The sequence below is a fragment of the Neofelis nebulosa genome, chromosome 2 (genome assembly GCF_028018385.1).
Source record: "Neofelis nebulosa isolate mNeoNeb1 chromosome 2, mNeoNeb1.pri, whole genome shotgun sequence".
Lineage (NCBI taxonomy): Eukaryota > Metazoa > Chordata > Mammalia > Carnivora > Felidae > Neofelis > Neofelis nebulosa.
In genome coordinates, this window is record NC_080783.1 from 184048737 (window position 1) to 184070012 (window position 21276).

General features: G+C 34.8%; 1 protein-coding gene across 3 annotated transcripts in view; it reads left to right on the plus strand.

The window, feature by feature from the left end:
- Positions 1-21276, plus strand: part of SPATA6 (spermatogenesis associated 6) — a 150589-nt gene that overhangs the window by 95223 nt on the left and 34090 nt on the right. The window contains exons 10-12 of one of the 3 annotated variants that reach the window (XM_058717448.1): positions 5965-6149; positions 10380-10479; positions 13247-13276. In XM_058717448.1, the coding sequence (XP_058573431.1) occupies positions 5965-6149; positions 10380-10479; positions 13247-13261 (300 nt within the window). In that variant the 3' untranslated portion in view covers positions 13262-13276. Of the gene's footprint in view, positions 1-5964; positions 6150-10379; positions 10480-13246; positions 13277-21276 lie in introns of those variants that run through there. The other 2 variants (XM_058717451.1, XM_058717447.1) reach the window with 2 other exon arrangements.

Genomic DNA, 21276 nt, shown 5'->3' on the forward strand with positions numbered 1-21276 from the left:
TTTAATTTGTTAATATTTTATTTAACACTTTTCCCACATATGGTTTCTAGTGAGGGTGGTCTGTAATTACCCTTCTACTTTCCATGAGTGGTTTGGTAGCATTGTTATGATCACATCATAAAATTAATTGGGTATGCTTTCTTTCTTCTTTGAGAACAGTTTGTCAGTTTGTTCCTGAGGTCTGTAGTTTGGGTTGTTAGTAAATCAGATTGTGAGACCATCTTCTGTGAGACTTTCCTTTCAGGCATCCTGGGAGGCTTGGGCTCTGGAGTTTTCCACTTGAGAGATCTGCCATAGATCTCTCATGTGTCACTAGCCTGAGACCCCCTCACTTAATAGCTATTTAACTTTGCTTCAGTTTCCTCTCCTATGAAGTGGACAGAATCAAAATATTTCATAAGGTTGTTGTGGCGATTAAACAAGTTATTTATATAAATGCATAGAACAGTGTTCTAAGAAGGGAACCCTCCATACACACACGTACACACAAGGATTGATCTATTTAGGAATTACTTATCATTTTCATTGCATTATTTTGGAATTTCTTGAATTCTCTCCAGTATAAAGAAAGTACATCTTTCTAAAACCAATCCAGATAGCTGAGCATATGGATTTTTAAACTGGGTAAGATAGGAATTGGTTATTCACTTGAAATAGGATTCACTAAGGATTGTTCTTGGCAAAACTGAGAAATTGCTTCTCTCTCTTTTGAATGAGAACCATACTTTCTTCTTATCATCCTAAAAGTAGTACCTATACTGCACTTTCCCCCTACAATCCTTAGTCTGAACTACTTCCCAGCTAATTCCATTAGAAGTATTTGTATTTGTTTCTTAAATTTTATGCTCCATGACAAAGAAGAAGTTTTAGAGCATGGTGTTTATACCAGGCATTAAGTCAGTTCAACAGATACTTGTTGGATAAGTGACTTCCTGTTTCCCATTATACTCAGTAGTTAATTATTCCTTCTATTAATTGGACCTTGAAGTTCCCATAAAATTTTATGGCCATAAATATGACTTATCAGCTTATCATGTAAACAACTTTTCAGGAATCTTATTTCATAAGTATGGTATAACCAAACCATTATATATCACAAATTTGAGAAGTGTGTCATTTGTATAATTGCATATATGGAATTACAATGAATTTTGTGTATGAAACTTTTCTACCTGTAACAGTTTTAGAGTGGTTTAAAAATACTAGATTTTTTATCTCGATACATTTTAACATTTGTAATATTGGAATTGTTACATAGTGAAGATCTTAGAACAGACATTTAAAGATTTCCATAAATGTAAAAAGAAAAAGAAAAAAAGTCTTTTTGCTGAAATATGAAGATTACTGTAAACAGAGGAAATAACTATTATTCTTCATAAACTAAGCCCTCTGCTTTGTGTTTTCACAATTTTACCACATTTTTGTGGCAAATCTGCAAGGTTATTTCCCCAGTTTGTATATAAGGAAACTAAAGCTTGGAAAGAAATGACCCGCTCAGGGTCACATAATTGGTAGGGATTTGAACCCAGGTCTTTGGACTGTAAGCCAGTGTTCTTGAAGAATTGTCCAAGAGATGGAACTCTTCTGTAATGAGCCAAAGAGATAATATTCCATGTGGTTTTGAAGTAAATAAGTAACCTATGGAAAACTCACAAGAGCTATGGAAATGTCTTAAGCTAAGGCTTAAGATTGAAAGTTTGAAATGGATTCTTATCCAAGACTTACTCCCTCATTATACCTTTAGTCCCTCATGCAGATATAAAACTTTACCAAACAAATATTTGCTGTAATTCCATGGAAAGAATATATCCTAGCTGTGGTCCCATGGCACACTTATTATATATCTATTCAGTTCTAATTTCCTTCCTCATTATTTTATCATTACTTGTTTTTTCATGTCTGCCCTCATGGATTATAACTTCTTTGAGGTCTTCTGTTACATTTATTTGTGATTGTTGTCTCCTCCCTTGTTTAGTACTTGATACATAGAATATGCTTTAAAAATGTTGAATAGTATTGAGTTACAGCACTTAAGTTTCTCTACAATGCGCTCCTTTCCACCTCTAAGATACTGTCTCTCCTATTAGTTTCCTATAGAGATAGCCAAGTTATTGTCATCTGTGGTCCTCTTTCCTTGTGCCTTTTCCCCCATTCTGACTGCGCTTTCTCCTTTTCTCTACTAATGGCCTTGATTCCAGTCCCACCTTCTCCATGAGACTTCCACCATTTAGACCAAAATCTTTGAATATCCTTCTGTATTGTCATTATGATGTATTTGATGCAGGTTATCTTGTCAGTTATCTTTGTGTTTATGCCCCATCTCATCTGGATTGTAAGTTCAAACCCCTATACCTTTCTAGATATGAGTATTAGCTAACATGTGGTACAAGAGATTGTCAGTGAATATTCTTATAAATAGAGGAACATGGCTGTGTTTAAAATATTGCTGACTAGTTTGGGGAGAAAATTTAGTAAAAAAAAAAAAGGGGGGGGAAAGAAAAATGAAGTGGTCTGCTAACCAACATGACTCAGTTGGCATTGAAGTTAATGAAGAGAAAATAATCTGTACCATAAGCCAAGAGACTCATATTTGAATAGAATTCTAGAAACAGCATTACAGCACTTTTTTTCTTTCCTATCAGTCTCTTCACATATATGCTTAACATTTGTTGACTATGGACATCTTTGATCTTGTTTTTGACATTCACTGTGCTTTTACTTTATGTGAACAACTAACATTGAAATAATTTCCAATTTTTATTCAACCTAGATCATATATTTCTTGGTCAGTTATTTGGGACTGTAACTGAGCCGTTTGAACCATGTGCTATTTGGTTCTGGGATGAAAGCTTGGTTCTCTTAGCTGATTGCTGAGTCACCATATGTTGCTCTAATTCTGGAAAGCAGTGAAAATTGTGGTAGTGTTGAAGCAAAAAGTTGTGTTGGACTGGTGTTTTAATAATAAATGACTTATATTTATTGTATAACTAATTCACACACCTAGATGTTCTATAACATACTTTAAATTATGGAAAATCTATAAGATAGTGATTATTAACTCTACATATGAGGGAAAGAAGTCTGAGAAAGATAAGGTATCTTTCTTAAAGGCCAAATATTTACCAAATCGTACTGCTAGAACATTTGCTCATAAAGGCAGGGACTTAGTTGTGTTCACTGTTGTAGTCCCAACACTTAAAATAATGACTGGAGATTAAATATTTATTAAATGAGTGCAATTTCTCTCTCTCATTCTCTCTTGAACTCAACTCCAGATTATCACTCCCATCACTCCATCAGTGCTACTCTTGTTGATGTTACTGATGACTCTCCAATTGCTAAAATCCAGAGTTCCATTCTCAGTCTTTTCCAATTTGATTTATCAGCATATTTAACTTAGTTACTCCCCTTACTTGAAATGCATTCTTCAACTGACCACACATTCTCCTGTTTCTTCCCCTTCTTCCCTGCCCACTCCTCAGTCTGATGTTTCCTTGCTATCTTCTCAGCCTTTCAGTAGTGGAGTATTCCCCTGGGCTCTGTCTTCAGATGTATTCTTCTTTCTACTTATGCTCACTTCCTTGGTGATATCACCTAGTGCCCTATCTTTAAATACCATTTATATCTTTATCCTGGACTCTTCTTTGAATTCTACTCTAATATGTTGGGTGATTAATAAATTAATAGGTATAAGCAGCTCAACATGTGCAGAAACAGGCTCGTAATATTTACTCTTCTATCCTTCCAGTTGGAAGGATGTAACTAAATCATATAAACCCAATTCTTCTGGTTGATTAGACCAAAAAACTGGTGTTATCTTTGACATCCAGTCCATTAGCGAATCCTGTTGGCCCTATCTTTCAAATGCCTTTTCAATCTGATCACTTTTCACCTCCATTGATATCATTCTTATTCAAGCCAGCATCCTTTTCCATATTTTGTTATAATCATTTCCTAGCTGATTTCCCTGTCTCTGCCCTTGGCCCACTCTATAGACAGTTCTTTTTTTTTTTTTTAATTTTTTTTTTTAACGTTTATTTATTTTTGAGACAGAGAGAGACAGAGCATGAACGGGGGAGGGTCAGAGAGAGGGAGACACAGAATCCGAAACAGGCTCCAGGCTGTCAGCACAGAGCCGATGCGGGGCTCGAACCTCACGGACCGCGAGATCGTGACCTGAATCGAAGTCGGCCGCTCAACCGACTGAGCCACCCAGGTGCCCCTCTATAGACAGTTCTTAACAAAGTAGCCAGTGAGATCTTGTTTAAAAAAAAAAAAAAAGTTACAGCATAGAATCCTAAATCCTTAAAACTACCTTTTTGACCTCATTACCTACTATTTAGTTCAGCCCTATTGGTTTCCTTGCTATTTCTTTTTTTTTTTTTTTAATTGTTTAAGTGTTTTGTTTTTTTTTTTAATTTATTTTTTGAGTGAGAGAGAGACAGTACAAGCAGGGGAGGGACAGAGATAGAGGGAGACATAGAATTCGAAGACAGGCTCCAGGCTCCAGGCTCCAGGCTCCAGGCTCCAGGCTCCAGGCTCTGAGCTGTCAGCACAGAGCCCAACGCAGGGCTCAAACTCATGAATTGTGAGATCATGACCTGAGCCGAAGTTGGATGCTTAACTACCTGAGCCACCCAGTTGCCCCTTCCTTGCTATTTCTAATACATCAGGCATGCTTTCCACCCCATCCCACAGGAACTTTGTGTTTATTTTTCTCTCCTTCTGGAATGATCTTCCCACAGATGTCCCCATGACTTAGGTCTTGTGGTCTTTAGTAAGATCTTCAGGCCTTTACTCCTTAGGTCTTTACTAAGATATTCTCTTTCTCTGTGAGGTCCCCCTTGATTATCTTATTTCAAATTGTAGCTCCTGGGATGCCTGGGTGGCTCAATAGGTTAAGTGTCTGATTCTTGATTTTGGCTCAGGTCATGATCTCACGTTCATTTCATGAAATCGAGCCCTTTTTCGTTCTCCAGACTGGCAATGTGGAACCTGCTGGGATTCTCTCTTTCCCTCTTTTTCTGTCCCTCCCCTGCTCTCTCTCATGCTCTCTCTCTCTCAAATAAAAAAATAAAGTGAAATGAAATGAAATAAAATAAAATTGCATCTCCTTCCCTATATACCCCTCCCACACCACCCATCAGTACCTCTTATCTCCTTTTCTGCTTTATTTTCTTCTTATGATATTCACCATCCTTTAACATACTATGTATTTTACCTATTTATCTTAGGGTGTGTGTCTAAAACTCCCTCTCCATAGTAGTATGTAAACTTTACTAGAATATAAGTTCCTCATATAAAGGTAGTTATATAATGTTTTTATCCTGATTCATTCATTTGTCTGTCCTCAGAACAAATGAATCAATGAATGAGTATTAGGGTAGAATTCTGTTCTGATTGGCCTGATAGCTAAACTAGGCTGTCATTAGTTTCTGTGTATTGTCCTTTGTTTTATATATACACCCCTACCTTTACCCTACCACTACTCAAAAGCCTTTGGAATTGATAATTGTAAATTTTAGATGTGGAATGAAAAATCTAGATGTATTTAATATTTTTTTTGATGTTTATATATTTTTGAGAAAGACAGAGCATGAGTGGGAGAGGGGCAGAAAGAGAGGGAGACACAGAATCTGAAGCAGGCTCCAGGCTCTGAGCTGTCACAGAGCCTGATGTGGGACTTGAACTCACAGACCGTGAGATGCGAGATCATGACCTGAGTCGAAGTCAGGCGCTTAACTGACTGAGCCACCCAGGTGCCCCTAATATTTATTCTTATGGTGGTAACGATTACTGCTACATTCTAAAATTTACCTTCATATATGGCTGTGGCATTATACGTGTTTGGTTTTTTTTTTTTAACTCTTATAAATGTTCTAAGGTGGTGTGTATATGTGTGTGTATATATAATAAATGTATAGCACATTTATTATGTGTATACAAATATAATTTTTTAAACAGGTTATCAGGACACCCCATGGGAGAGACTACGATGACTCCTTGGAAAGGTGTGATGAGTATTTAAGCTCAAGGTCATGTAGCAAGCCCCAGAATTCAGCAAGGACCCTACTAGTCCATTCAGCACCCTCAACAATGCCGAAGCATTCTCCAAGTCCTGTGCTTAATCGAGCTTCTCTCAGGGAAAGGTAATACTTAGTCTTTCCTACTGTACTGATTTTTTGAATTATCATCATTAGAAAAGAGAAGGCAGAAATAATGTATGTGAACTGATTATTTCTACAAGTATAATTTGATTTTAAAAGGCTTGTTTTTGTTTAGAATATAGTACATATTACATAGCATTAGATATTTCTCCCGAGCCCAGTCCTCTTGAAGTGAGTTATTAACTATTAATGGGTTTATTAATTAGGATCACTTTAACCCAAATTCAATACTATGGTTTTTAAAAGTGAAAAATAGTGCATGATGGTTTATTTTCAATAGATCCATAGGGATTTAACATCATAGGCATGGCTTATGTATAAAAATAGCATAGGTTATACTTTCCTTTTAGTGATAATGATGCTGCTATATATTGTTGGTATATGGTATTTATTTTCCTCAAATAACCTCTCCCCAACTCCCCAAGAGAATTTTAATCATGTAAAATTCCATCCCTCCCTCTAAAAAAGCTTTGGCAACTGAAGTTAGATACTTGTTATAACTTGAATGTGAAAGAAATAATTCCTCTTTATCTGTTTTTGTTGTTGTTGAATTCAAATTGGAAATTCGTTGCCTCACGCACTAATAGTAACATAGAAAACAGTTGTCATAAATTGAAAAAAAAAAACAAAAAACAACCCTACCCTAGGTAGTTTAAAACTTTTATAGAAATTTGAATGCCTCATGGTCCTTGCAACTTAACAGAAGATCATGGGGGAGGAGAAGGGAAGAAAAAAAAAAGTTAGAGAGGGAGGGAGGCAAACCATAAGAGACTCAAAAACTGAGAATAAATTAAAGGTTGATGGGGGTGGGAGGGAGGGGAAAATGGGTGATGGGCATTGAGGAGGACACCTTTTGTGATGAGCACTGGGTGTTGTATGGAAACCAATTTGACAATGAATTTCATATTAAAAAAAAAAAAAGAAATTTGAAAGCCACACATTCTATCAACAACATGGAAATGAAATCTATCTTTAGGTGGTGTCAAAAATCTGAAGTAGCACACCCAGTTTGTATAGCATATTATGACCATCAGACATTAATTGATAAAATTTACACTAACTGTATAGTCTGTCAAAAGTTCATCTCAAAACTGATGGTTTGAGCAAGAGTGTATCAGTTTGGAAGCTGTATTAAAACATCCTTATTCTGAAAGAAAAAAAAAGTCCCTATTCTAAACAGATAGATTTCTTTCCCCATTAGCCCTATAAATGTTCAAATGGATGTATGGAGGTCTGCTGGAGACCCTGAGATAGGGAATTTTGCTTAATGTTGCCTCTGATCTTTGGAATGATGCCTGTGGGATCATCGAGTTCACAGACAGATGGATAGATAAAAAGATAGATCTCCATGTTTATATAGAAAGATATGTACCTATGTTTCTATAGGCTTTAAAAGTTCCAGAGAAAGTCTTGAAGAGAGATTTTTCTGCTGAAGTCTGGTAACCTGTGTCACAGTTGCCAGGGGACTTTAATTTCCACATCTGCTCCAGTGGTCAGATGTTCAGATACTCTCTTTTTGCTGACTTTCAGAATTAAGCACTTGTGGTTTTGTGGATTAGGTTCTTTGCCATCTCTGTAGGTTTTCAAGACATTTTTTATCTATATCTCCTTGGAAATGTTTTTATGAATATTGTTTTATTTTCCTGCTTTTTCACAGATTTTGCAGAACTCTCCAGTTGTCTACCACTGTAGTACAATATAAATTTTAGTCTTGTGTAATTGTATCCTGAGGTCTAATTTCATCCCGGCTTTTGAAGTCTGTTTTTCCAAGTTGACAAATTCTTCACTGAGGCTGTATTCAAAAATTCTTCACTGAAGACAGCTAAACTCAACTGTCCCTTTTTCATATCCCAGTGCGGGTGATGGCTTCCAGTAGCAAGTGGCATTTACACATCTATTCTGATGCTTGGTAGTAGATGCAGTAAGGTCTTTGCTAGAAGGAAATGAGTGGTTCTAATATTAAACATTACCTATATGGCTAGAGCAAGGTTGAGGTGCTTTTAAAATAATATAATAGCAATTCAGTTTTAAATTCATCTAAGTAAAGTATTAAAACTTTTTTGGGGTACTCTTTAGGGTAGATAAACTTTTTTACTTTTGCTAAGGTGGAACACTTCTACTTTGAGTGTATGTTTTGTAAAAGATTTAGATTTGGTTATAAAGGAAAATAAAATGTCTTTAAGACATATTACTAGGAACAAAAACATTTTGTTGTTTTTAGCACACTCAGTACCATACCTTTAAATATAAGACATTCTCTGATAATGGCTCTTTTAGATTACTGAACAATATACTTACAGGGCATTTATAAAATCCAACAGAATCAATAAACAATTTAAACTGATGTAAAAATAGATTGTATGTCCCAGGCAAAATTGGGAGCATGACAAAACATAAAGCTATAGAAGTTACCTGGGTTAAATATTAAGACGAAATAAGTTTTCCTTTAAGATTTCTGTGAAGTGTTGACTCCTAAATCATGTATATGAATAAACAGACTTTCAAAAACTATTAGTGGGGCTGCTGGGTAGCTCTGTCAGTTGAGTGTCTGACTCTTCATTTTGGCTCAGGTCATGATCTTACAGTTCGTGGGATCAAGCCCTGTGTCGGGCTCTATGCTGTCAGTGCAGAGCCTGCTTGGGATTCTTTCTCTCCCTTCTTCTGTGCCCATCCCCTTCGTGCCGTATACTCTCTCTCTGTTTCTCTCTCTCTCAAAAATGAAACTCTTATTAGTGACTGTAAGCAAATAAATTTCTTTATTTATAGTGAAGGTGCCTTTTGCTTGAAGCCCATTTAAAAAATATCTTCAGTAGAGTTAACACACATAAAATGGTTTCAATCTTTATTATAAGTCTTACATTTCAGAAAGTTTTCTCCTCAAAGTATAAATATTAATATTATGACTTATAATTTGTATTAGGCTGTAAAGTTATTACTAAAAACAGACTAAGAAATACTAGAAAATTTAATTAAAAAGGAGCTGATACTCTTTTTAATCATGCTTACCGTTTTGAATTTTGTAAATGAAGTTAAAGATTGTTAGGCAATCATTTCTTATACCACAGCACAGACTAGTGGACCCTCTCATAGCACACTGAAGACACCCTCTTGGAACTGCACATTTGGATCTCAGATTTTCAGGATGTGTTGCATATGTAGCAAATATAACAAAGTTGGCCATATATTTGTGTAGCTTCGATAACACTTCCTTTTACAAATATGGGAGATGAAAATTTAGATATAGTTGATCATCCATTAGTGATTACATTCTTTAAAACAGGTTATGTAAATCATTTATCCTGCTAAAGAGTTTATACCTTGTGCAAATATATAAAATTGTAACTTTGTAAGAATAAGCTAGGAGGAAAAAAGGCAAAGATGTAAGCAATCTAGTAGCATTTTAGTACCCATTCCTTTATGAAGGAATTATCAATAACACTTCGTATAGATGAATTATAATCAGATGGACCTGGAAATTTTCATTATTACTTGTATAAAATAAAGTAACTTCAGAATACTAATGCCAGTTTTGAGTTTGAGCGGGAATAAGAAAGAGGAATGGTTGTTTTATTTCTTCTTTAACTCCAAAACTCAGATTTTCGTAAAAGTTTCATTTTCCTTTCCTTTTACAATATTCACTTAAAAAGCACATTTATAGGAGAGACTAGAGAAGTGATTGATATGTGTGCTGAGAGGGAATCCTTCAGTTTTGATACCCCCCTATCTTCTGAAGGAGTAAGAGCATGATTGTATTCTAAATAATATTTTCATCTATTTGAACATTTTGTTTCGTTTCATAAAATTAGTTTTATTGTTCTGTATACATAAAGGCATTTTATCCACATAATGTAACATGGAATTCTTGTTCTAATCTGAAAATCTGTATCTTTATTTAGAGATAAAGCTCTAAAGAATTGTGTATGGAAATCATTAAAATGATTAACTAGTTAGGTGTGCTCTCCCTAATTCACATCAAACGTTATTATTACTGCTTATTGCACATATTATGAAGGCGTAATATTTCCGTGGAGAATCAGCGCCTGATTTTACATCTGCCTCTCATCTTTGGTCAAAGAAGAAAATATGCTATTTAAATCTTTCTGTGTCATCACACCAGGATAAGAAAAAACAATGACTTTTGGTGTCTGGCATTTGGACAGATTTCTTTCTCTCCCTCTGGCTACAAGTCACCTTTGTTTTTTATGCCTACAGATTCCATTCTGATTGGTGTTCACCTTCAAACTGCGATGAGATCCATGACCGGGTAAAAAATGTCTTGAAATCACATCAGGCTCATCAAAGACATTTATATGTTAGTTTCTAAAATTTCCTCTTGAAGGCCTTTTCTAATTGGGCAAGAGAACCACTCCAGATGCTTAAGCCTGTTAATAGTTAATCGCTGAAAGAGAAGAAAAAAAGATACAACCTCCATTTGATGGAAGTCAGTGGTTTTGCTAAAGGCAACATCTCTAACTTCCTCTTGACCTGAGTCATTGTGCAAAATGTTTGACATCATCTGAACTCTAAACAGTGTTATTGATCACATCTCATAGTAAGTAGTGACTTTATGATAATTATTTCATTGCCTTCCAAGTATGGGGGCTCTTGTTTTATGGCCCAGTATAAAACAATTCCATTTCTTGCAAATAGATTTTATTCTAAATGGTAGAATGAGGGAGGTGGGGTGAGAAATAATTATTTTGAAGAAGCTTCCCAGCTGATTTTTATGTTATTTAAAAGAGGAAAAGAGCCAGTCAGGTTTACTGGGTTTAATATTAGAGACCATCAATATGAGAATATTTTCTGAGGTAAGGCAAATAAACATATATATGACGGGCAGCTGGGAAATAATTACAGTGCATTCTTTTTGTGATTTTTTTGTTTCAGCAGTTTAAAACACAATCATTTATCATGAGTGTCATGTTGGGAATCTGACATTTCCTTTCTCTCACATTTCCTCTCAGCTGCTGCCACTTCAAGGGTAAACATTATCCTAAGTTCTAATGGCAAGATTAGTCTTATGTGTTTTAATCTTTATATAAGTGACATCCTTCAGTATGTACTTTTTTTCTCTGACTTGTTTCACTTTGATTTTGCAATTCAGACTATCGTGCGCTACAGACATCTTATTATATTTAGAAACAATTCTTCACTTTTGCTGCTTATACATTATTTTATTTTATGAAGCTACTACTGTTGATTTATTCATTCCTCTGTTAATGGACATTTGGGTTGTTTCTGGTTTGGGCTCTTATAAAGCTGCTATAAGCATTGTATGTATACCTTGATGCGTATATAGAATACAATGATGCAATGAAGGTATCATTGTATTGAGTATGTATTCTTATTTGGAATTGCCCAGTCATGGGCTAGTGTACACTCAGCCCTAGAAGGTGCTGTCAAAAGAATTTTTCAAGTGATTTTAACTACCTGTGTGTGAGAGTTATACTTGCTGCACATCCTCACTGCTACTTGATTGATGTGTGTGTGTATGTGCTTATGTGAGTTTTCCTTTTGGCATTTGGTAAGAGGTAGTTTATCATATAATGGTTTTAATTTGCTATTTCCTGATGACTAATGTATATGTTTATTGGCCATTGGATATTCTCTTTTGTGAATGCTTGTTCAGGTCATTTGTGAATTTTTGTACTGAATTGTCTCCTTTTGGTTTTGTTCAGAGTTCCACATAGATCCTTGATATGAATTCTTAGATATATATTTTGTAATTGTCTTTTCTCACTCTGTGCCTCATCTTTTTATTTTCTTAGTGACATCTTTTTTTTTTTTTTTTTTTTTTTTTTTTTTTTTTTTTTTTTTGGACAGAGAGAGACAGAGCATGAACGGGGGAGGGGCAGAGAGAGAGGGAGACACAGAATCGGAAACAGGCTCCAGGCTCCGAGCCATCAGCCCAGAGCCTGACGCGGGGCTCGAACTCACGGACCGCGAGATCGTGACCTGGCTGAAGTCGGACGCTTAACCGACTGCGCCACCCAGGCGCCCCCTTAGTGACATCTTTGATGAAAAAAAAATTCTTGATCCTAATGAATCTATTTCATTATTTTTAATTTGTTGATCAGCATTTTTAGAAATTTTGTGTACTTCGAGACTTTCTCCTATGTTTTCCTCTAATGGGTTTTTGGTTTTTTTTCACATTTAAATGTATGTTCTGGTTAAAATTATTTTTCTGTATCATGGTAGATAGATCTCAAATCCCAGGAAAGGTTTAAGCCTCCACATTTCTTTCTAGTTTTATTAATTTTATATATTTTGAAGCTGTGTCATTGGTTGGATATAGACTTCAGACTGTGATATGAGCCTTTTATTGTGAATGCCCCTATTCATCTCCTTGCTTGAGGGTAGTATGTTTTATCTGATATTTGTATAGTTAGAATGGCTTTATTTTGGCTAGTCTATGAATGGTGTATTTTTTTTTCTTTTTTTCTTTTTATCATTGTATTTAAAGTGTATATATTGTGAGTAGCACGTTTTGTTTTTGTTTTTGAAGAATTAAAATCTAGGATTTTTAGGTAGATTGATTGTCTTTTGTTGGAATTAGCAAGTATTTTTATAACTTATTTTCCTTTTTATTAACTTGTTAATTCATTTTCTAACTCTTCTATTATTGGCTGCCCTGGAGATTTGAGCTTGCACCCTTGACAAATTATTTTTGGTTGACCTCCCTACCAGTATTGGGGCCTAAAAACATTTAGCCCGTCCCCTTTTTTTCATATTTTTGCATTTTAATTTTGTACTTTAATTCTACATGTATAAAACACACAAGAAATTAATTTTGTTTATGATGTTTATTCATACTAATCACTTATTTATCTGTTCTATTATTCTTCATTCTTTCCTGCAATTCCATGTTCCCATATGGATTCTAGAGTCATTTTCCTTCTGCCTGAAGAGCGTCCTTTAATACTTCTTTCATGACATCCTCCTGGCTGTGAATTCTGATTTTGTTTGAAAACATCTTGTTTTCACTTTTATGTGGGATGCTTTTACTGGATATAAAACTCTAGGTCGGTAGTTATTTTCTTCTCTTTTATTTATTTATTTTTTTAACGTTTATTTTTCAGAGAGAGACAGCGTGAGTGGGGGAGAGGCAAAGAGAGAGACAGGGAGACACAGAATCCAAAGCAGGCTCCAGGATCCAAACCCACTGAGCCACCCAGGCAACCCTCTTTGTCATTTTAAAGAAGCTATTCCATCATCATCTGGCTTCTTTTATGTCTTGAAAAGTCAGCTCCTACGCTTTTGAAGTAATGTAGGTATTTCTCCTCCTACTCCCGTTATATTTAAAATTCACTCTTCCACTTTGTGTTTAGTAATTTTACCATTATATACCTAGATGTGGTATTCTTGGGTCAATCTATGTTAAGTTTTCAGAGCTTCCTAAATTTGTAGGTTGATATTTTTCATCAGTTTTAGAAAACCTGTAGCCATTATTTCTTTCAACATTGCTTCTGCCCCATTATCTGTTTCCCGTTCCTCTGGACTCCCAGTTATATAAGATTTTTAGACTGTATCTCATATATATCTTATGCTTATTTTGATATTTTTAATTCTTTTTTCTTTTCCTCTCTCTCTCTCTCTAGTTTGATATTTTCTTTAGAAATGTCCTCTAGTGGGGCATCTGGGTGGCTCAGTTGGTTAAACGTCCGACTTCGCTCAGGTCATGATCTCACAGTTCGTGAGTCCGAGCCCTGTGTCGGGCTCTGTGCTGACAGCTTGGAGCCTGGAGCCTGCTTCAGATTCTGTGTCTCCCTCTCTCTCTGCCCCTCACCTGCTCATACTCTGTCTCTCTCTGTCTCTCAAACATAAATAATCATTAAAAAAAATTAAAAAAAAAAAAAGAAATGTCCTCTAGTTTGGTAATCCTGTCTTCTGTGGTTACATTGATGTTAAAACCATTTGAAACTTTTTGAAAGACATTAACTTTCAAGAATTTTTTGAGAGGCATAAAATACCAAAACTAACTCAAGAATAAATAGATAATCTCAATAGTTATATATCTATTAAATAAATTGAATTTGAAGTTAAGAATCTTACATAAAAGAAAACACCAGGCCCAGGTGGTTTCTCTGGTGAATTCTACCGAACCTTTAAGGAAAACATAATACTAGTCTTATGAGACAGAACGTAGAAGGAGGAAAACTTCCTAAGTAATTTTATGAGGTCAACATTTACCCTAGTGTCAATGACATAATAAGAAAAGAAAAATATAGACCAAAATCTTCATGAACATATATGCAGAAATCCTCAACGACGTATTAGCAGATCAAATCCAGCAGTATATAAAAATGAAAGTACATCATAATCAAGTGGTCTCATTCTAGAAATGCAATATAAATTCATCCTATTGACAGGGTAGATAAGAAAAAGCTTATTTCTTCTGTATGTCATTTCAATAAGCACAGAAAAAGTATCCAACAAAATCCAACTCTGTTCTTGATAAAAAGTCTCAGTAAAGTTGAGGTAGAAGGGAACTTCCTCAACCTAATAAAGAGCATCTTTGAAAACCTACAACTAACGTTATGCTTATGGATGAAAGACTGAATATTTTCCCCTAAATTCAGAAACAAGGATGCCCTCTCTTACCATTCATTTAACATCATAATGGGAGCCTTAGACAATGCAGGAAGGAAAAGGAAATGAAATGGATATAGGTTAGAAAGTAAGAAAAAAACGCTTATGTTTGCAGAGGATATGATTTTGCAGGAAATTCCACAGGATCTCCAGGAAAGCTCCCAGAATTAAAAAGTAAGTTTAGCAAGATCACAAAATAGAAAGAAAGCCCATTTTTTCCCTGTATACCAGCAATGAATAATTGGTATTTTAAATTAGAAAATCCATACCACTTACAATAGCATTAAAATTGAAGTGTTTACGTATAATTCTAACAAAATATGTTCAGTGTTTGCATTCTGAAAACTACATAATGCTGTTGACAGCAATCAAAGAAGATAGAAGTGGAGATATAGCCCATGTTCACAGATTGGAGAACTCAAAATGAAGATGTCAGTTTTCCCCAATTTGATCTCTGGATTCAGTTCAATCATAATCAAAACCCTATCAAACTTTTTAATAGAAATTGACGAGCTATCATATGATTTCATTCATGTGGAATTTAAGAAACAAGATGAACATAGGGGAAGGGAAGGAAGAATAAGATAAAAAGAGAGAGGGAGGCAAACCATAAGAGACTTAAATACAGAGAACAAACTGAAGGTTGCTGGAGGGGTGTTGGGTAGGGATATGGGCTAAATGGGTAATGGGCATTAAGGAGGGCACTTGTTGGGATGAGCATTAGGTATTATATGTAAGTGATGAATCACTAAATTCTTCTCCTGAAACCATTATTACACTATATGTTAACTAACTTGGATTTACATTTAAAAAAATTTTTTAAAGGTAAAAATTACTTTTATCTTAAGGCCTTACCAAAACAGACAAAGGGTCAGAATTAGCCTGGGAGTTGAAGTTTGCTAACCCCCATTTTACTAGGTAAGTGTGTTTTATACAGGGTATTGGATTAGCAATTATGAAAAGACTTTACATATATATATGAGAGTTGGACAAGTAAGTAAATATATCATAGATAAAGACAGTCAGGTTTTTCAGTGTCAGAAAATAAGTGACAAAGAAACAAGGTGGGTGAGGGGTGGAATGAACTGTATGATGTTATTTGTTGTCTAAAATAACAGTTTAATTCATGTTTATTTTAATATATATAGAGAGATTGGTTCAGAAATACAGAGCTGATTGTATATTTGGGTTAATACACATCCATGTTTCCTAGTTTTGCCCTCCAAAAGGGCCTAAAAGGAGTGACAATCCAATAGCAGTGAGCACACCCAGCTTCCAGATCTTGGTTTCTAAATACCTACACTCAATAAAAGTTATCAGGACTCTTAGAGAAATAGCTGATTCTGGGGCTAGGACAGGGAAAACACAAGATTAGGATGGAACATCTTGTAGTATGGGAAGTGAGGAATTGCTTAAAAAAAGAAAAGGCTGAGGGGAGTGAGTGAGGAGAATAGGGGCATATAAGAAGAACACAGGAGCCAATCTTAAGTCCCTGTGGCCGTTGTCAGAATAATTTGAGCAACAAAATAAATACCAATATTTGGATTATGACCCAAAGAATAAAATAAATATCCATGAGTACATATTGACATAAGCGAAACAATGAATGACCAAGGATGAAAATGGACACATCTTCCTTACAGAAGATTTGTAAATAATAATGGAAGATACTGCCCCCTCCAGGAGGTGGAGCTTAATTCCTCTTCCTTTGAGGGTAGGCTAAACTTAATGATTTGTTTTTAAAATAGAAAGAAAGTGTAACTTGGAGATATCTGGAAGACACCACCTTTACAAAGTGATCGAGTTTAACATCAGTAATCATTAACTCATGCTGATATCCTGTATTCCTTGATATCAGGTAATGTGAAGGGTTGTTCCTCACAACCCATAACCCTGGCCTAAACATGAAAAAACATCAGACAAAATCAAATTGAGAAACTTCCTACAAAATTCCTGACCAGTACTCTTCCAAACTGTCAAGGTCATGAGAAGCGAGGAAGGACAGAAACTTGTCACAGATTAGAAGAGAGTACAGAGAAATAATGACTAAAAGCAACATGATATCCTGTATTGGATCCTGGAACAGAAGTGCATCACTGGCAAAACTGGTGCAATGCAAATAAAATTTCAGTTTAGATAATTACTGTACCAATGTTAATGTCTTAGTTTTGCAAAATGAATGGTGGTTACATAAGATGTTAACATTAAGACAACCTGGGTGAGGGGTGAAGTTCCTGTGTATAAGAACTCTTTTATCTTTCAACTGTTTTGTATATCTAAATACTCAAAAATAAAAAGTTAAACTATGGTTGATCCTTGAACAGTGTGGGGGTTAGAGGCACCACACCCCCTTCACACAGTCAGAAATCTACATATAACTTTTTTGACTCCCCTGAAACTTAACTAAGAAAACAAAAAAAAATCATAAGGAAGAGAAAATATTTTTACAGTACTGTAAAAAATCTGCATTATAAGTGGACCTACACAGCTCAAACCCATGTTCAAGGGTCAATTGTTTTAAGTTCTTAATTTCAGCTCTTTGGGCTTTTAACTGAGAACTAGTGTGATTATAGTCCCTTCCCTCTCGAAGGGTACTATGTATAATTCTTCTTAGGCAAGACAGCAGAAAATCTCTTCTGCTTTTCAAACACTTTCTGCTTAGCTTTTTGTCCTTTTATCCTGCACTGTTTCACACATTCTGCTAGTGTCTTGAGGGAACAGTTAGCTTGGTTTTGCACCCATCATGTCTCAATGGATTTTGGCCTCTCAGGCTTTTAGTTTTGTACATCTAGCACAGTAAGACTGCCAAAATCCTGCTGGTTTCTTTGTGCTCCAGGAGTGGACCTGTGGTTGAACAAAGCATCGATTCCCAACATTTTTGTTCTATGCTCAGAACACAAATGCCCCCAGGAGAACACCAGCTACAGAGCTGCAGACCTTCAGTTCACCTCTTCTCTCAGAAGTACTAGTGGCACTGTTCATACCACTGTTTAAGCAGCTTCCTAATGCCTTTAAACAAAAACAATATATATGCAGTAAAGTTGCTCGTGTTGGCTTAAACTGGGCACTAATGTCAGTATCTTAAATTGCTTTACACTAAGAGTGGCCTGAACACAAGCTCTTAAAATTAGTCATATTTTTCCGCCTGTGTTAATTCATATGGTATAATCGAGCTTTTTCCACCAAATACCTGCACGCTGTGTGTCTGGCACTATGCACAGCACTGGGGGTCTTTTTCATGATATCAGATTTCCTGCCCATAAGGAACTTATATAATCCAATGTTTATTTAATAAACCAATAAATAAATATAAAAGTAAAAAAACCTGTGGCACAGTATATGATTAAGTATAAGAATAAAAAGCATAAATAAATAATGCCATTGTTCTTCCAGAGAGAAATAAATTGATTACGTAGGAATAACTGTTTATTAAATGTTCACTACGTCCCAGCAGGCACTCTACTCTGTATGTGTTTTTCCATTTTATCATCACAATAATCTTACAAAGTAATTACTATTTTAAAGATGAGCTGAGGCTCAGAAAAGTTGAGTGACTTGTATAAGGTCACGTAGCCATTTAAGATGATTGGAACCAAGATTTGAATCTAGATTAATAGTAATAGTCTTTGATCTTAACCACTAAGATCTACAGAAATAAACACACAGAATACAGTCTGACACACATTAGTTCGATAATATGCCCAAACATGAACATGTAAAATATGCAAATATAAGATCTGTCAACAGAATACATGTTCAGAAACAAATAAACACCAACATACTAGACGTAGACATTGTGGCCACACTCTGGACACAGGTCAGATCAAAACACAGTTTGGTCCTACTTGAAGGATACTCCTAGACAAAGATATACCATCTTAAAAGTAAATATCAGGGTTTTTAAAATTTATTTTTTTACTTCACAAAGAATTTTACAATTTACAAAAAAAAGGGTGTGTTTTTTTGTTTTTGTTTTTTTACTTCACAAAGATTTTATTTAAATATCAACCTCTTCTGAGACCGTGAAAAAGTCCTTTATGAATCACTAAACATTTGACTAGTACAGAGGAGAGGTAAAACATAATGTGTTGGAAGTTTGGTAATCATTAAAAAATTAAGAGAACTTATTTCAAACAAGCTAATGAAAGTCTGATCAGGAAAGATTCAGTTGAAAATAAAATCTAGTTAAAAAGGTAGCGAACACCCACCATTTTGCTTTTCACATTTATTCAAGAAAATGTAAGATCACTTCAACAAAGACCCCAGTCCTTTTGCTAGTGTATCTAAAAATTCCAGACTCTAGTGCCTTTTGACAGAAATAAGGTAATAGAGGGAAACACAGAATATAGGATAGGTAGGATAAATAGAAAACAGTAAATTAATACCCAACCACATCAGTAGGTACATTGAATAAAATAAACATTACAATTAAACACAGTGATTGCCACATTGAGTACAAATGCCAATATGTAGTTATTCAAAAATCCCTTTTAAATATAAGCAAAGGTGGAGTCATGCTATGTCTTTCATCATCAGGCACATAATTCCTGATCCATTCATATTCTCTCTCACTTGCTCATTCTGTGTAGCCATTCCAATGCCTAGATGCTTTAAATAGCAGAAATAAGAGTAAAAAATAAGAGTAAATGTGACTTAATCTTATCAGGCTGTCCTGTACAGAAATGCATGTTTTTAGACAAAACTCCATGTGGAAATTGTAAGGAATAATCCAGGTAGAGCAGAAAGTCCTTGTTGGGCCAAATCATGGAAAGGCAGGCTAAGATATTTAGACTTTATCCTGGAATCCAGGAGTCATGAATTCAGATGCATTCAAGGTAATAAAATTAGAATCTAACCCAAGTCTTTATTTACTTTGTTAACAAAATGATCTCAGAACAAAAATAGCAAATTACCATCAAAGATATAATTATTGAAGACAGTTAAAGAATTTTTTTACATATGCCTTCCACATTTTCTGCTTTCCACTTTTTCACAACTGTACTCATCTACATTTTCAGAGCACATTCCATTATATTATATATATATTCCATTATATACTATATTCTCTCCTTTATATATTTCATTTAGAGTTCTACATCTAAATACTTAATGTTTACTCTTTTATGGCAGTGTCTTCTCCAATTAGTTGTCTGAAACTCATTCTCTAATAGATTACTAAGGAAAGGCTCATGGGATAAATGTCACCTGAGTTGCATGATAATATTTTGTTTGTAGTCTTTATGCCTCAAAGTTACTTTGGCTAGCTATAAAAATCCTTGGCTTACATTTTCTTTATTATAAGTATGTTACTTGATTGTGATACAGAATCTTGTTGTCCAAATCTACTTAAAATCCAATTTTCTTTCCTTTGTGAGTGACTTGGTTTTTTAGCCTGGAAATTCAGGGTTTTTTTTTCCTTCATTTTTAAAGTTTAGTAATAATAGCAGCATACATGATGGTGTTGATTATTCTGGATTGATTTTTTTCCATTGTACATCATGTGTCTTTTGTTATATTTTCAATATTTTTATGAATATGCTCTTAAATGATAACTTTTTGTATATATTCTGTTTCCTTCTCCTCTCCTGTATCCTCTCCTCTCCTCCTCTCTTTCTTTCTTTTTTTCTTTCTTTCTTTCTTTCTTTCTTTCTTTCTTTCTTTCTTTCTTTCTTTCTTTCTTTTGCCTTTCTTTCTGGAACTTCCATTATATGTATGTTGGATCTTATTTCAAATGATATGTATTTTTCCCTGTCTCAAATTCTTTTCATACTTTTATTTTTCTTAAAATCAAATGATTTTTTCCTTTTCATCATTTTCTCTTATGACATTATTATTCATTCACTTTTATATATCTTCTAGTTTACTTTCCCTTTCCAAACTTATTTTTCTTTAATTTCTTATTTTTCTGACTTTTATCATCTCATTAAATTTTTTTTTCTGATTTCTTAAAATATACTATTTTTAAGGACTTTTAGCTTTGTTCTTTTACTTCTGGGTTATAATAAACCTTTTAGATGGCTACCAGTGATTTTTTGCCTACTAGTATTCCCACCCCTGTGTAGTTACCTCTCACCACACATGAATGGGGCTAATCTGTGTAAACAATAGACTGTTGCAAAAATAACAGTGTATGACTTCTGAGGCTAGATCAAAAAGACATTGAAGCTTCTGTCTTTTTCTCTCATAAGATCATTTACTCTTGGGAAGACAAATTGTCAAGTTATGAGGATACAGGTAATACATTTGCCTGCCATCTGTTTTGTGAACATGTCTTCTGGCATGTTTTCATTGAGGGCACCTTATTTGGCCTCCCCCTCACCCCCCTTAAAGCTTTTTATGAAATTTAAACCATTTATAATGATTATTTTGAACTTTTAGAAAGAGATACATGATTTAGATTAACTTTTCTAAATATGTAGTTTGAGAGCTCTTTTTTCTGTCTCATCATTTATTCTAGAATAAGCATGGCAGCTTAGTTTCTGAGATTTCCTGGCTTTCTTTTTCTTCCCAACTTTTATAT